The 16,904-nt window shown below is 47.8% G+C and overlaps 1 protein-coding gene across 3 annotated transcripts in view; it reads right to left on the bottom strand.

Annotated features, from left to right (window-relative positions):
* The window catches only part of EYA2 (EYA transcriptional coactivator and phosphatase 2), a 261,448-nt gene that overhangs the window by 152,290 nt on the left and 92,254 nt on the right, over positions 1 to 16,904 (bottom strand). For 2 of the 3 annotated variants that reach the window (XM_055545178.1, XM_055545177.1), the window contains exons 3-4: positions 7,264 to 7,306; positions 3,266 to 3,408 (exon numbers count right to left, since the gene is read on the bottom strand). In XM_055545178.1, the coding sequence (XP_055401153.1) occupies positions 3,266 to 3,408; positions 7,264 to 7,306 (186 nt within the window). The remainder of the gene's footprint in view (positions 1 to 3,265; positions 3,409 to 7,263; positions 7,307 to 16,904) is intronic. The other variant, XM_055545179.1, reaches the window with a different exon arrangement.

Raw genomic sequence — 16,904 nt, 5'->3', positions numbered from 1 at the left:
GGAAGGTCCCCTGGAGAAGGAAACAGCAACCCGCTCCAGTACTCTTGTTTGGAAAATCCCATGGATAGAGGAGCCTGGAGGGCTACAGTCCATGGGGTCGCAAAGAGCTGGACATGCCCAAGCACACATAGCATTCCAAAGAAAGGCAGAGCAATGATATTAATAAAGCGAAAGGGACAGTAACCAGCAAATCCAGGGATGTGGGTATTTGACAAGAAAGGGAGATAACCTCCCTTTATTTTTCATGTTGGATGGTCAGCTCACGGTTATTTATAGTGCTACTCTTTTACATATGTCTTAAAAGTTGCATAACATTATGTTTGCATAACAAATTGAGAAAAAAGTACTCCACACTCCTGACCTCCTTGCCTCTGGTTTGCTCAACTGTGTTATTATTTCCCTGCAGCTATTTAAACAAAGGTAATAATGCTATTTGCCAAGGAGCAAGGAGAAAAGTTTCCTAACAAGATTCAACAAGGTTTGTCCAGACAGTGAGCAAACACCGCTTGCTCGGGCACAGGCATGTGTGAAAGGAAAGGGCTTTTCAGCCCACCTGTCATTACTCAGTGATGTGGACATACCAGGTGTATGGCAGCCTGGCTGCTACTGTATTGACTGAACGTTTCCCTTGGGCCAGGCCTCATGAGCTAAGCCCTTAATATAGATCAAAGGCTGACACGTTGTGGTCCGTGGACCTACTGTGGCCCACTGTTTTTTTGTGTAAATAAAGCTTTATTAGAACACAGACACATTCATTAGTTCACATATTGTCTGGCTGGTTTCATGCTCCAACGGCAGTGCTGAGTGGCTGAGACAGAGACTGCATGGCCCAGAAAGCTGAAAATACTTAGGAACTGGCCCCTTAAAGAAAAAAGTAGCTGATACTGGATGCAGATGATCCCATTTACAGCAACAACAATGGTTAGGAAGCCAGACTTAGTATCACTCCCATTGTATGAAGGAGGTGACTCGCCCTGGGTCTTAGGACCAGCTAAGGGGCAGAGGTAGGGTGTGAACCCAGGACATGTGGCCTTGCCCCTTATGCTATATTCTGAGGGCAGAGAGCCTCTGAAAGTAACTGGGACTGAAAAATGACTTTGGACCAAATTAATTTCCACCGGATGCCATGTTTTGTCTGGAAGCAGGGCTAGGGTTCTCTTTTATACTGAAAAATAATCCGGTTTCATGTGTCTTGACTGTCAGCCAGGCAGGTGACTCACCTGTGATTTTATCACCTGTCTTCTGGCACAGGAGGGACAGAAGTTAGAAAAGATGCCCACACCAGTTGGCCGAGGTCCATCACAGGTAATCCCCCAGGATTTCTGGAATGTGTGCTCAGGCAGCAGAGCTCAGTGGTGAGGGGCTTGGACTCCAGAGCCCAGGCTGCTGAGTGTAATTCCACCTCTACCACTGACCAACTGGAGGACCCTGGGCGAGTTATTTATCCTCTCTGAGCCTCTATTTATTTACCCCTTGAAAGAGGATAATGATTGGACCTTCCTTGGAGAGTTGAGTGGGGGCTTAAAAGAATGAGTGGATACAGAGCCCTGCGGACTGTGGGTGGCAGCATCTCAGTGATACAGCAACTCAAAGACACAGCATCTCAGTGATGGTGTCTCTGATGGATGCGTGACCCAGTGTCCCATGAGTTGTCACTCCTAAAGCCACAACTGTTCTTGAACATGTCTATCTCTGTCTGTCTACTGCCCCCAGCAGGCTTCTACCATCACTCCACTCCAGGCTTCACCAGTCTCCCAACCTGCCTTCCTGTTTCTCCTCTTGCTTCTCTCCAATCCAATCTCCCCACAGCAGCCAAAGTGATCTTTTTTTTTTTTTTTTTTTAAAGATACATTTATTTACTTTTTGGCTGTGGTGGGTCTCTGTTGCTGCTCGCAGGCTTTCTCAAATGACGGCAAGCAGGGGCTACTCTTCATTGTCGTGTGGGGCTTCTCTTGTTGCAGAGCACAGGCTCTAGGCAGGCGGCTTTGGCAGTTGCAGCGAGTGGGCTCTAGAGCGCTGGCTTAGTAGTTGTGGCGCATGGGCTTAGTTGCCGTGAGGCATGAGGGATCTTGCCGGATCAGGGACTGAACCAGTGTCCCTTGATTGCAAGGTGGATTCTTAATCACTGGACCACCAGAGAAGCCCCAAAGTGATCTTTAAAAACCGCAGATTGCATCAGATAGCCCTATGTTTATAGACCTGCCAATAAGTTCCTGTTTCACTGGAATAAAGTCCTCCCCAGGTGCTAAGACTGCCCACCTCGCCTGTCTCATCTAGGTCCTGTGTTCCAGCCACGGGGCTTCTGGGGTTTGCCAAATCCATCTCCCCAGGATTCCCAGTCATCCTCTGCCTGGATGCCTCTCTTCCCGTGCTCACTAATGGTCATCTCTCAGTTCTCAGATGACAGCTCCTTGTGTAAAAGACCTTCCTTGGAGCTGGAACCTAAGTTAAATCTTCCTTGTTCTGTTCCATTTCACGATCTTATCTTCCTTTATCCCATGAATTATAATTTGAAATTACTTTAAGCTACAATTTTTAAAAGTTCATTTGTTTTTTTTCTCCCTCTAGGCCAGGGGTTGAAAGCTTAAACGTCTTCGGGCAGCTAATTTAAGTGAGTAATGAGGGCTAGGAGAGGACTGTGGCCAACAAAGGCTAACAAGGTCAGCCCCACACAGTTACCTACTTTTGATGCAAAAATGTGGGTCCAGTGCTGCCCAGTCATCTGTTGTTTGTTTTTTTTTCAAAGACATTAGAAATACGAATTTCTATGTAAACACTTTCCATTTAAAAACTGGCAATTAATTTTTCAAATGTCATGTATATTTTATAGGTTAAAAAATATCCAAGGGCCACCTTATCTCAGTTCTAGATTATCTTGGCAGAACCCAGGTAGAAGTAAAGATAACTCAGAGGAAAACATCAGAAAATGGAGAGAGACATTTTCCTCCTGATAGCCTCTGAGCACCTGGATCCAGCCATACCTGATATCAGCCATGTCCCCAAGCTTACCAGTATGTGAATCATTAAATTTCCATTTTCTCTAAGCCAGCTTGGGTTAAGTTTCTTACCCTTGCAATCAAAAGAGGCCTTGACATAGTCTCTAGAACTTGAACTGTATTGAAAGTGTCTGTCCTTCTTCTCTATCTCCAATCCAAAATCAGGCTGGCTGCATGTCTCTTTCTGCATTTAACTGAAGCATCTGGGCAGAATGAAGACCATGATGTTAGGGATCCCGGGGAAAGCAAGGGCTTGGTCAGGTACTCACTGTAAGAAGGGATTCCATAGGCTTGTGCTGGAGGCGGGTAAGCCGTGTAGGGGGTAGCTTGCTGGATCCCTGCACTGTACTGTGTCTGGCCGTAGGCTGCCATGGCCGAGGGAGGCTGACCGGGTAGGACACGCGGGCAAGGTCTGCGTGGAAGAAAGAAGATTAAATTTCCAAGCCCAACCTAGCACATCCCTCCCTCCTGGTATCACCACTACCACTATTTCCCTTTGGGTGTTTTTTATTTTTTTGGCCTTGTGACTTTTGGGATCTTTCCTCCCTGATCAGGAACTCCGGTCCCAGCAATGAAAGTACTAGTTCTTATCCCTGGACCACCATGTACTCTTTCCAGGAAAGAGACAACCTACATGTTCTTCAGGTCCTATTTCAGTTTCCTTTCCTGGGCACCAGGAAAATGACACTTCCTGGGTCCCTTGCAGTCAGATTCAACCACGTGACTGGATTCTGCTCAACAGAGCGGTTTAGCCAATAAAACAGTCTCCTTGAGACCTGCTGCCCTCTCTCCTCTTTCAGCAGCAACTGTGGAGGGTGCCAGCTGAGAGGGCGGAGCCAGCAGGGTTGTACCCTGGAACCCCGAGTCAGCCTGTGGAGGAGCGCTGCCTTGGAGAGGTCCATGCGATCCCTGGGCTTTATGCAAGAAACAGACCTTTGTTGTGTTAATCCACTGGGACCAGGGTTTATTGATTACTACAGTAGAGCCCATTCCGCTGTGACTTTCTACATTATTTAGACACATTCCCAACTGATACAGCTTTGACAGGGTTGCCAGTCAAGATGCCCTGCTCTGGGCCACGGGGTGGGCACAAGGTGCAAGACTATCCAATCAGATTCTATTCTGGGAACTGAAATCCTGGGCTGAATAATTCATTCCAACAACCACATTCTGAAAAGACTGTTTTTATTCCCTTCCTATTGCTTGGATCCCAGAAGCGGTCCTATTCTGGGTCTTTCTCAAGACCTGATTATTCCAGTTTTGATTTCACTGTGAGCTACTCCAGATCCTCAAAAAACAAAACAAAACAAAACAAAACAAAAAACAACCCCTTTCGGGCTTACATCGGCTGGGGTCTGGGCTTCCCAGGTGGTGCTAGTGGAAAGAATCTGCCTGCCGATGCAGGAGACATAAGAGATGCAGGTTCTATCCCTGGGTTGGGAAGATGCCCTGGAAGAGGAAATGGCAATCCACCCCAGTATTATTGCCTGGAGATGCCTATGGACAGAGGGGACTAGGTCCTCTGGGTCACAAAGAGTTGGGCACACCTGAGCATCTGAATACAGCTGGGGTCTATTTGTCTTACTTGCAACCAAAGAACACAAACGAATCCCTTACTTCAAGATGAATAATTGGTTCCACGAAGGGCTAGGATTTAAAGGGCGACTGAGGGACTTCCCTGGCAGTCTAGTGGTTAAGAATCTGTCTGCAAATGTGGGAGACATGGGTTTGATCTCTGGTCTGGGACGATCCCACATGCCACGGGGCAACAAAGCCCACGTGCCACAACTACTGAGCCCACGTTCCCTGCAAAGAGAAGCCCATACACCGCAACTAGAGATTAGCCCCTGCTTGTCCCAACCAGAGAAAGGCTGAGAGCGGCGATGAAGACCCAGTGTAACCAAAAATAAATAATACTAGGAAAAAATCCTAAAAAAGTAAATAAAGGGCTGCTGACCTACGACGCCCGTAACACAATGACCGCTAGTAACCACTGAGCTCTGACCACAGGCTAGGAATTGTGTCTCACAGGCCTGACGTGGTCTATGTCACATCACATACTGGTATCAACTCCCTGGGGTAGAGGCTCTGCTAACTCCCATTTTAGAGAAGAGAAAACTGAGCTCAGAGACCAGAAGTAACGGCTAGAAAGCAGGAAATCCAGGATCTGAACTTGGAAGTCTGACTCCTGAGCCCACACTTGTAACCATGGAGCTTTGCTGCTGCTCAGGGACAGGCCTGGGACTGACTCAGTCTTGTAGGCAGCAATAAATAAAGTCAAGGTTAGCTCATTCTAACCGGATGGGGACAAGACGGTGAATCTACAGATGCAATTTCTTTGGTCAGTGCAGTCTTTTTCTTAATTTGGAGTTGCCAATATTTTAAAACTAGGAGAGATTCACACATGAATATACACACTCCTTATCTCCCCCTTCTCTTGCACAGCAGATGCTTTGGAAAGCCTGGGTCTGCTCTTCTGGGCACTGTATTCAGCTGGATTTGAGAATTTCTTCTGACTCTCACATTGTCCTCAGCAGTCCTTCCTGTGATAAAAAACACTGACAATTCTTGGGTCTATGATACGCCAGGCACTGTCCTGATTACTGTATGTGGACTGGCTCATTTAAATCTCATAGCAACTGTGACAACCCTTGGAGGCAGTTACTATTCCCATCCCCATTTTACAGATAAGAAAACTGAGGCAGAGAGAATGCACACAGCTGATCCACAATTTGAACCCTGGTTCCAGAGGCCACATCCTTAACCACTCCACTAGGACACCCAGGCCCTTTAGGTCAAAAACCCAGACTCTAAAGTTCTGTGCAACTTGACAAACTGTATCTAATCATTCTGACCATGAGTTTATCAGTGGATGGTAATGAAATTCCCAAACCGGTATCTGATTCCATTTTGATCACATTAATACAGTAAAACCTTCTCATTTCCAGAGTTTCTCCTACATATGAAGCCTAATGTCATGTACGAGACAGATGTAAAAATTCACAGAATTATAAAAAGATGTTCTCAGGCCCCCTTTCTTTTTGACAACTTCTGTGCCAAAGGGTCAGGGAATTTGTTCCAAGATGCATAAGAAAGTCGCTTGAGCTGGAGACTCCAGATCCAGTATTGGAAGGTGTTTCATCAGTCAAGACTCCCACCCTATGAGGTGCCTGGAAACACATCCAGAGCATGGGACTTAGCACTGAGCAGAGAATTTTATTTGAAAATGTTCCCAATTTACACCTGTCTGGAAGTAGAAGGTGGAAATCCAATATGATCAATTCCTGCTTCCCATCAAAACTGATATGAATTTCTTGGAATAACCTGGGGCTCAAATGAAAAGCCAGAGAGAGGACAAGGAAGCTCTCTAACCCTAAGGCCATAAAACAAGTTAGGTAGATTTAATAGACCTCAGTTGCTACTGACAACCCCCAAAACATCTTCTGGAGGGAAAGGAAGGCTGAGAAAGTGTGTTCCTTATAAACAGCTTCTCTGGAGTTGTCTGGGGAAGAGAATATCCAGCTATGGAGGAGGTGAGTATTCAGAGGAGGGCCATGCTGACCGTCCTGCCAAGGCTGGGGCTTCTCACACTGCGGGGTGCAGACAAGGCAGCTCCCCAATTGCCTTGGGTAAGCCCTGTCCATCACCAGGCTCCCACCGACCCCTGGACGCAGCTCTGGTGGAGCATTTGTACTGTTCACCATATTGAGATCTCTGATTTACTGGTCCATTTCCCACTACACTGGAAGCTCTCCGAGGGTAGGGGCTGTGTCTCATTGATCCTGCAAGTCTCCAGAGCTCCTAGGAGATTTGGTTATCAAGTAGTGTTGGGTGAATATTGGAGCAGGAAGAAGGGAAGAAGGAGGAGAGAGAGATAAGAGAGAGGAAAGGGAGGAAGGAAAAACAGAGAGGGAGAGATAGAGAAGCAAGAGGGAGACAGGAATGGAGAAAATCTATGTTAGGAAAGGACAGGAAGGAAAGGAAGAAAAGATTGAAAAAAGGAGAAGAAAACAACAGCCAACACTCCCGGAACAGTCTATTCCAGACCCCATTCTAAGTGTCTTTTATGTGAAACAGACATCAGGATTGTTCCCTTTTTCCAGATGGGGAGACTGAGGCCTGGGGAAGTGGCGGTCATTTGTTCAAGGTCGCTCAACCAGTTAAGAGCATCACTGGGATTCCTCTCCAGGGAGTCTGGCTCCAGAGCCTCTGCCTCCAAGGAGAAAAGGGAGAGAGAGTGAGAGGAAGCTAAGGCAAGGGTACTCACCTTGCAAAGAGCTGGGACACACTCCGAGCCGATGTGGTGATGCCTGGAGGGGAAAAAAACATTTGAAGGACTTGAGCTGTCAGGGAGATGGTCCCCAGAAGCTGTGACTTCAGACGCCAGGTTGAGGGGGAAGAAACTCACGGAGTTGCTGTCAGGGACTTTCTCAAGCACACAAGCTTATCCAAGCCACATCAATGTAGCGCTTTCCTTCTTGAAAAACCTTCTCTGGGTGTGCTTTGTCTCCAGGTACTAACTGAAGGACTATGTATATACAATCTATAGCATCCTGAAACATCAGGGTGGAATCCATCCCCCCACCCATTGTACAGATGGAGAAAAGGAGACCAAAGAGACAGAAAGAATGTGCTTGAGCTAGGCCCATGACTAGATGTCAGCTGGCACCATTTCTACTGCTGGATGGAGACCTACTCTTTTCTTTGCTTTAAAGGCAACCCCAGAAACCCAGAAAGGCAGATACTGGTTGGCTTTGGCTACCCGACACCCATTTTCCTTCCTTCTGAGGACATCACATTAATATTCTTCCTCTCCCTCCCCAGTTTCAGTCCGTGGGGTTCAGGTGGGGCTGGCTCCAGCACTTAGGGGAGACACATCTTGGATTGTCTCCAAGGCTCCAACTAGAGTGTGGGGTGGGAGATGGGAGATGCCTGAAGTCCTGGTACAAGGACTGTGTCCCTGGGCACTCAGCCTCCAACCATGGTTGGGAGGCAATGATCAGGAGATGATGAAGAGGTGATACAATTTTGCTGGGAGAGATGTTGCCAAGAGGATCATTTCAAACACCATTAGTTCACTGGGGAGGATTTTGTGCTGTGTCATCTTGAACAAAGACAACGCAATGTCCTCAGTGTGGAGCCCCGGCAAGTTCTAGGTGACGTGTCGACTGATTGTACCAACCTGCCAATTCACACTCCCTGGTTTGCAGGGCAGGGGCAGGGGTGTCCCTGTGCTTCCCGAGAAATACTCCACGCCCTCCAGAGCTCTGAGCCGCTCTGTAAACCAACCTGCAATCCCAACTGTATCTCTGAGTCAGCACTGAGACTTTGGGCAGATTGCCTGTATCTCCAGAGCTCAGGGCACCCTCCTGTGAAATGGGGGAAAACATTTATCTCACAGGGGTGCGTGAGGATGAAATGAGATTATGATGATGGTAACGGTGATGATTCTATCCATCATTTACCCTGTGCCGGCTACGAGCCAAACTCTCTTCTAAACCTGTTATCTGGATTCATTATTTTAATCCTCATAATCCTCCCCCCTCCCACCTTGAGGAAGGTTCTGTTCCTGTTCCTGTGTTACAGATGAAGGGAGGTGCAGTTGACATCACGCACTCAAGAATGCACCGGTCCTAAAGGGCAGATCTGTGGTCTGAGCTCAGGTGGTCTGGCTCCGGAGTTTGGCTTCCCAAGCAGGGCACAGCCGCCCACGAGGGCAGTCATCATCATTAACAACAACCAGCCCCCACCAACAAGCTCACACATGCCAGGCTCTGTGTTAACTGCCTGAACTCACTTCACTCCCAATGCAACAAGGACACCCTCGCTGCAGCCATGCCGAAACCAAGGCTCCAAAGGCTAATGAGGTGCCTTGCTCAAGCCTGTGGACATGGAAACTGGGACTCAAACCTAAGGCTGTTTAGTCCCAAGTCTATTTCCTTTTTGTGGGGCGGAGGGGGAGGGGGGGTTGTGCCTTGTGGCATGTGGGATCTTAGTTCCCTGATCAGGATGGAACTCGTGCCCCTGCATTGGAAGTGTGGAGTCTTAACCGCTAGACCGCCAGGGGAGTCCCAAGCCCATTTCCTTAATCATCTTCTTGGTTGAGTCAAATTCTGTTTGAGTCCCAAGCTACTAGGGTGAGGAGGCAAGTCCTGAAGTCCACTTAGAGAGCTATAGCTGGAATTTAAAAATAAAATAGGACAGATAGTATCAGCATATGTTGGCCACATAACACACGAGAAGGAATCGTGGAAAATTTTTATTCTAGCTATAAATGTGAGAATGTGATGTGTGTGTGTGTGTGTGTGTGTGTGTGCGCGCGCTGAATGACTGTGTAATATAACATATCTTCCTATGTGCTGTCTTTATAAAAAGTTGGGCCAACAGGGGTCCAAAGCCAAGGAAAGGCCCTGGCTCAGCTCCCTCATCGCTAATGTCCCTGCTCTGGGTTTTTGCCCCAGGTGGAGCCTCCCATATCCCCCTTCCTCCGCTTCCCCCAGGACCGTCTCCTTCTGAAACAGCCTCAGTTTCATTACTGGTAAGAAGCATGTGATTTATGTTTAGTAATAATACTACATAAGATACTGAATTAAACATTTTGTAGTATGTTGTAATAAACATGTAAATATTCATAAAAATCACAATCTATGGAAACAGTCCCGTGGGCTCAGATGAACTCGGCATTCTAGGAATGTGAAGAAAGCATCTTCCCCTGCCTGCAACCTCTGTGCCCTGGTTTGCGGGTTCACGTGGCGCCAATCGCCTCCTCCGTTCCTCTGAACCGCTGCATGCTCTGCCCTCCCCACGTGGGCCCGTCTCTTTCTCCAGCCATGCACACCTCTTATCCTCTCCTTCTTCTGCCCCAACAACCCCAGGAAGACTGCACAAGCCAGGAACAGGCCTTCAGTCAGTGCTACGAGATTTTCCTTCTGCAGATGATGTGCTTTTTGAAAAGCATAGGATTTCTCCTGTTTTTTTTTTTTTTTAAACTGGTATCACATTTAACTTTTCTGAATCCAAGATGCCTGGGAGAATTGAGAACCTGGAAAATGAATGTATTCTATAGAGAATAATCTCTTTCCCTTTCTTCTTCCTTTTCTTCCCTGGGAAGGATGGCATGGACCTCCTGGAGAATCCTGATGGGATGTGACGACATTGGGGTCCTCAAGTTCCGTCCCTTCCTGCGGGGCCTGGGGTGGGACTGTGTCAAGGATGGCCACGCTCAACTCTTTGGGTGCAGAGGTGGGGTAGGGAATCCCCGAAAGCAGAGAGCCTCTCTCTTCCTCTGCTGGGGTCCAGGGATATTAGTCCTGTGGATCAGGAGGCCCAGCTGCAGTTGGAGCCATACATCCTCTGCGTATCAGGAAAGGGCCTGATGGAGTGGTCGTGGGGCAATGCCAACCCCAGCATGAAAGGTGGAAGAGGCATTATTGTTCACGTCGCAGGAACAGCCTGGTTCTCAGGGTAGCCCTGGACACCTTTCAGGGACCCCCAGAGTCACCACTCTCTGGCTGCTGTTGTATGTGACAGCTTTCTCCAAATGGTAAGTCAGAGCTAGACTTACATGGGGTGGAGACCATGCCAGACATCATTCCATGCAGCTCAGGAATGGTCTGGCCCACAGACTTGGCAATGCCCTTGGGTGCAGGCATGACCCTCTGGACAGCAGCACGCCCATTGCACCCAAGCTTGCCAGAGGGATAGACAATGTGGACTTCGGTCACGAGTCTCTCCATGAGGCCAGTGTCCCAGGCCCAGAGGACATGCTGGCAATCGAGGGGGAGTGGTCATACTGCTCCTGGTTGCCCCATCACAAACATGGGACCCTTAGCACAGGGGCAGAAGACGTGTTAACTCTTGTTCTCAAGTGAGACCCAAGGGTGGTGGAGACCCCACAGGCTGTCGCAGCATCAGCCCTTTGATGCTGGTGGGATCCAGAGTCTGGAAGGTGGAGATGCCCTTCCTACTGACTACAGTGTTCTGTTCTCAGACTTGGCCATGCCACTGAACATGGCATGATGGACAAGACTGGGGGCAATGGCAGAATCACTGATGGCAACTTATATCCACGTTGACGGTGACTTATATCCACGTTGGGTATTCCCAGGTGGCTCTCGTGGTAAAGAAGTTGCCTGCCAATGCAGGAGACGCCTGAGATGCGGGGTCCGAACCCTGGGTTGAGAAGATCCCCTAGAGGAGGAAATGGCAACCCACTCCAGTATTCTTGCCTGGAGAATCCCATGGACAGAGGAGCCTGGCAGGTTATGGTTCATAGTGTTGCAAAGAGTGGGACACGACTTAGCACTAGCATTAAACCCAGGCTGCCAGTGGTGAAAACAGCCCTGGTGACCTGACTCACTGGAGCCAAATCTATTTACGCCAAGCTTCATGACGTGTCTCCGAGGGATGTGGTTAACACAGAAACTGGGGCAGCTGGCTCTCAAGGGAGGGGTAGAGAGCCTCCTTCATTTGTGAATTGAAAGCTGTAAGTCCCTTCTTCCTCCCCAGCTGCCTACTGGTGAAGGGAGAAGGATTAGCTAAACAGATAGCCAGAGCCTCAGGGTGACCTCATTCATTCATTCACCACCTTCCACATGCCAGGCATGTGGTAGGTAATGGGTTACAAGAATCAGCAAAACCAGTCAGGCTTCCTGTACTCATGGACGCTCCAGTTAAGCAGGGGAGTTAAAGTGGAAGTGTCTGTCACTCAGTTGTGTCCGACTCTTCATGACCCCATGGACTGCAGCCCACCAGGCTCCTCTGTCCACGGGATTCTCCAAGCAAGGATACTGGAGTGGGTAGCCATTCCCTTCTCCAGGGGATCTTCCCAACCCAGGGACTGAACGTGGGTCTCCTGCATTTCAGGTGGATACTTTACTGTCTGAGCCACCAGGGAAACCCACTTAGCAGGGGAGACTGATGGTAAACAAATACGCAGGTAAAGTACTGAATTATAATTGTACCAAGGTGCAGAAGAAGGCACGGATACAGAGAAGAACACCTGGAACGTGACTATGCACAGGATTCGCCAGGGGATCTTATTAAAATGCAGATTGGGAGTCTGTAGGTCAAGGAAGCCCCCAGGTGACGCTGACATGGCAGGCCCGGAAACCCCACTTCGAGTAGTGAGAGTTTAGACTGCAGGCTCATAAGGAATTGCAAATTACTAAGAAGTCCCAACTCTGGCTTCATAAAAATAAATCTTCATTCCAGAAGTCACAAACGCAAATGCATACTGGGGCCAAGAAGGGAATATAAATGATCTAATGGAATATGAGGAAACTAGAGCTGGAGTCTGTGTGTGTGGGCGCACACGTAGTGTGTGACTGTGTGTGTGTGATTGTGTGATGTAACTTACCCACGGACAGACACGGTGGGTTCATTCATTCAACAGTGCTTACCATGCACCCACTGTGGACCAGATTTACAACTCAAGTCTCATAATTTGTTGTCTTATTGTTCCTTCCAAAGAAAGTACATGGGCTAAGGGGTCAAATTCAAATCCTGACTCTGCTGCACTATAACTGTATGGCCCTGGGTCCATCACTTTCTTTCCCTAAACCTCAGTTTCCACATCCACAAAATGGGGCACCATCTCATCCCTGTAGGGCTGCTGCAAAACAGGTACCTACCAAATGGTAACTGATCAACACAGAGGAGCTATTATTAGCTTTCTATTCTCCTGAGGCTCTCACTTAATCGACTTCCATTGTAAGCCCAATTTGAGTGTCCCCACATTTTTTTTTTACCTCTCCTTTCACTGGGAGGATTAAGAAACTAATGATTCTGAAGGCAGCCACCTCTGTTATGTTGCCTTATTGGGCCCCAGGGGTCACTTCCAACTGATCCCCATGAGATGAGATAATGCGAGATGTCTTGAGGCCGGTCTGTGCTGCCGAAGGTGCGTGCCTGTAAATTTCATCAGCTCATCTCCCTCCTGTGGGTGCTTTAAGCCGCATCGAGACCAGGGGCAGAGACAGCAGGAGGGAGCACTGTATGAGGAGGCCAGCGTGTGCACCGCGCAGGTAGAGGAGGTCGTTCTGGGGGCACAGGCCCCCCCAGGAAGCCCGCTGAAAAAGGCTTCAAAATGGCAAAGGTCAAGTTGATCTGTGCCTCCCCCGGCCAGACCCAGGCAAAGCTCTGGGCAGCTCAACCTGGCTTGGGGGAAATGAAGGAAAACCTGCCAGCCCCTGGCTAGAACCGGTGACTGAAACTGGAAATGAAACCACATCACCCCGGGGCAGAGGCGGTGCAGGCGGCCTGAGTGCATCTGACAGCTGCTTGTTTCACAGGGCGGTGACTTCACCTCTCCAAGGAAACACTTAATGAGATTATAGTCTCAGCTTTTGCAAAATGTGTCTGCATTTTAGAAGAAAAAAAGTTTTTTCTTTTTTCTTGATTCAGCTTTGCTTCCTTAGTTTCATAACTTTTTCCCTCCTCCTTCCAGAAGACAGGATAAAATTCAAATCCAATTTTGCCTTAAATGGTAATGAACGATAGCTTCTATTTCTCAAGTGGTTCCTACAAGCCAGGCATGCTGCTAAGGACTGCATGGGCCTTATCTCTTTTATTCCCCAGAACATCTTATTCTCAAAACCAATATCAACCTGAAGTGATCCATGGTTCCTCGTGCTAAGTCACTTCAGTCCTGTCTAACTTTGTGTGACCCCCACAGACTGAAGGCTGCCAGGCTCCTCTGTCCATGGGATATTCCGCAAGAACAGTAGAGTGGACTGCCATGCCCTCCTCCAGGGAATCTTCCCCACCCAGGGGTCAAACTTGCGTCTCTTATGTCTCCTGAATTGACAGGCAGGTTCTTTACCACTAGCGTCACGTGGGAAGCCCATAGGCTACTCTATTTATCCACCACCCATCCATCCACCTAACTAAGCATCCACTTCACCTCCATTCACTCACTCACTCACCCAACCATAAATAATTTTTAAGGATTTACCATAAGTCAGGCACTGAGCTGTGTGCTAATTAGGAACAGAAATTTAAATACATATGTAGGAATAAAAAATTGTCATTGTCCTGAAGTAGACATCTAGAGCAGGGGTTATTAACCTTGGGTGCATAAAACTGGGTGCATTTGGAGAGCTTTAAAAACATCTCAGGACTTTTCTGGTGGTCCAGTGATTAAGACAGTATGCTTCTAATGCAGCGGGTGGGGTTCGATCCTTGGTCAGGAGAACTTAGATCCCACATGCCTCGTGGGGCAGCCAAAAAAAAAAAACAAAAAACTCACCACCTGGGTCACATTTCTGAACAACTAAATCAGACTCCTTGGGGATAAGATCTGGACGTTTGCATTAAATTTTTACCAAAAAACTTCCCAGGAGAGTCCAATGCGCACCCAGGCTCCAACGTCCTGGAGACTGGTTCCCAAAGCATGGTCCTTGGACTGGTGACATCAGCATTGTCTGGGAATTGCTAGAAATGCAAATTCTTGGGCCCCAGCCCCAAACCATGACGGAAGCAGAAATGTGGGAATGGGGCCCTGAAACCAGTGTGCCAACAGAACTTCCAAGGTGACTTAGATGCACCGGAGAATGCGAGAACATAAACGTATCTCCTTAAATTACAGAAATATACATTTATGCACACGTTAGACATCGAAGAAATCTTCAATAACAGGAACACAAAACACTGATAACAGTAGTTACTTCTGGGGAGGGGAGGAAACCACTAAGATTGGGTAAATGCAGCAAAGGGGAATTTGGCCTAGCATTCAAGTTTTTATAAGGACTGTGTTACCTGGTGATCAGAAACTGAATTGTCTTTAAAAAAAAGCAGCAGCAGCAAGGGAGGGCGCTGCAGACAGGCGACACAGCGTGTGCTAAGGCTGTGAGATCATGGAGGGTGGAGCTCATTTAATCACCACATCCTATAGTCCTGCAGAATGCTGCGTCTCCTGTCTTGATTCCTTTTACGACTATTTCTTCTTCTTTTTAAACATGGTAAGTATCATTTTAAAGAACTGAAGTATAGTTGATTTGCAATGTTTCAAGTGTACAGCAAAGTGATTCAGAGTTTCTTTCATTATAGGTTATTGCAAGATATCGACTATAGGCACGTCCCTGGTGGTCCAGAGGTTAAGACTGCTCTTTCACTGCAGCATATGTGGGTTCGATCCCTAGTCAGGGAACTAAGATCCCGCAGGCCATGCAGCACAGCCAAAAAAAAAAAAAAAAAGCCTATTGGGACTTCCCTGGTGGTCCAGTGGTTAAGACTCCACACGCCCAATGCAGGAGTTCGAGGTTTGATCCCTCGTCAGGGAACTAGATCCTACATGTTGCAACTAAGACATGGAGCATTGAAATTAATTAATTAATTAAAAAACCCAAGATATTGAGTATAGTTCTCTGTGCTATACAGTAGGTGCTTGTTATTTATCTGCTTTATATATAGTTCAGTTCAGTTCAGTTCAATTCAGTCGCTCAGTCATGTCCGACTCTTTGCGACCCCATGAATCACAGCACGCCAGGCCTCCCTGTCCATCACCAACTCCCACAGTTCACTCAGACTCACGTCCATCAAGTCGGTGATGCCATCCAGCCATCTCATCCTCTGTCATCCCCTTTTCCTCTTGCCCCCAATCCTTCCCAGCATCACAGTCTTTTCCAATGAGTCAACTCTTCGCATGAGGTGGCCAAAGTACTGGAGTTTCAGCTTTAGCATCATTCCTTCCAAAGAACACCCAAGACTGATCTCCTTTAGAATGGACTGGTTGGATCTCCTTGCAGTCCAAGGGACTCTCAAGAGTCTTCTCCAACACCACAGTTCAAAAGCATCAATTCTTTGGCGCTCAGCTTTCTTCACAGTCCAACTCTCACATCCATACATGACCACAGGAAAAACCATAGCCTTGACTAGACGGACCTTTGTTGGCAAAGTAATGTCTCTGCTTTTCAATATGCTATCAAGGTTGGTCATAACTTTCCTTCCAAGGAGTAATTTATATATAGTAGTATGTATTAATCCCAAACTCCTAATTTATCCCTGCCCCGCCCCCCTTTGGTAACTGTAAGTTTGTTTTCTATTGACAAGTATTTTTTAAGCACTTACTATGCATCATACCTTGTTCTCAGCAGATATGTAGGCAACTAAAGTAGGTAAGATCTGCCTTCAGAGAACTTACATTCTGGTGTAGGGGCAGACAAAAAGCAAGTGAGCAAACACAACACGCCGGGCAGGGAGTAGGAATACAAACAAAATAAACAGAACAGCATGGCCGGATGTTCTGCTGGCTTCCCCCTCAACCTGCTCCAGAACCTGATCTGTTCTCCCCTCCACCACCACCACCGCATCGAAGCCACCGTGGCCTCTCACTTGGGTTACTGTAACTTTTCTTCTTTAGCTCCTGGACTCCCATTGTGTGCATCCCGGGTCCTTTCTCACGTGCAGCCTGAGGGATTCTGTCAATGTAGATCAGATCATCTCTCATCTGCTCTCAACCCTCCCATAGCTCCCATCTCACTCAGGGTAGAAGCCAAGTCCTTCCAAGGGCTCACGGAGTCTGATCCTGGGTGCCTCTCTGACCTCGTCTCCCTGCCACCGGTCCCTTGCTCACTGGGCTCCAGCCACAGCAACCTCCTTATTGCTCCTCACGTGCTCTGGGACAGTTGCTGCCTCAGGACCTTTGCACATGCTATTTCCTCTGCTCCTAAGGCTCTTCCTCTCTGTCACCATGAAGTGCTCTCGCACACCTCCTTCAGGTCTTTTTTTTTTTTTTTTTCATCCTTAAATTAATCTATTTATTTGGCTGTGTTGGGCCTTAGTTATGGCACACGGGATCTTCATTGCATCATGTGGGACCTTTCATTGCAGTGCACAGGCTTAGCTGCTCCAAGACATGTGGAATCTTACTTCTTTGACCAGGATCAAACCCAAGTCCCCTGTGTTATA

Source organism: Bubalus kerabau, chromosome 13 (genome assembly GCF_029407905.1).
Source record: "Bubalus kerabau isolate K-KA32 ecotype Philippines breed swamp buffalo chromosome 13, PCC_UOA_SB_1v2, whole genome shotgun sequence".
NCBI lineage: Eukaryota > Metazoa > Chordata > Mammalia > Artiodactyla > Bovidae > Bubalus > Bubalus kerabau.
Note: the sequence above shows the minus strand (reverse complement) of the source record. Positions and strands in the feature narration are given on the sequence as shown.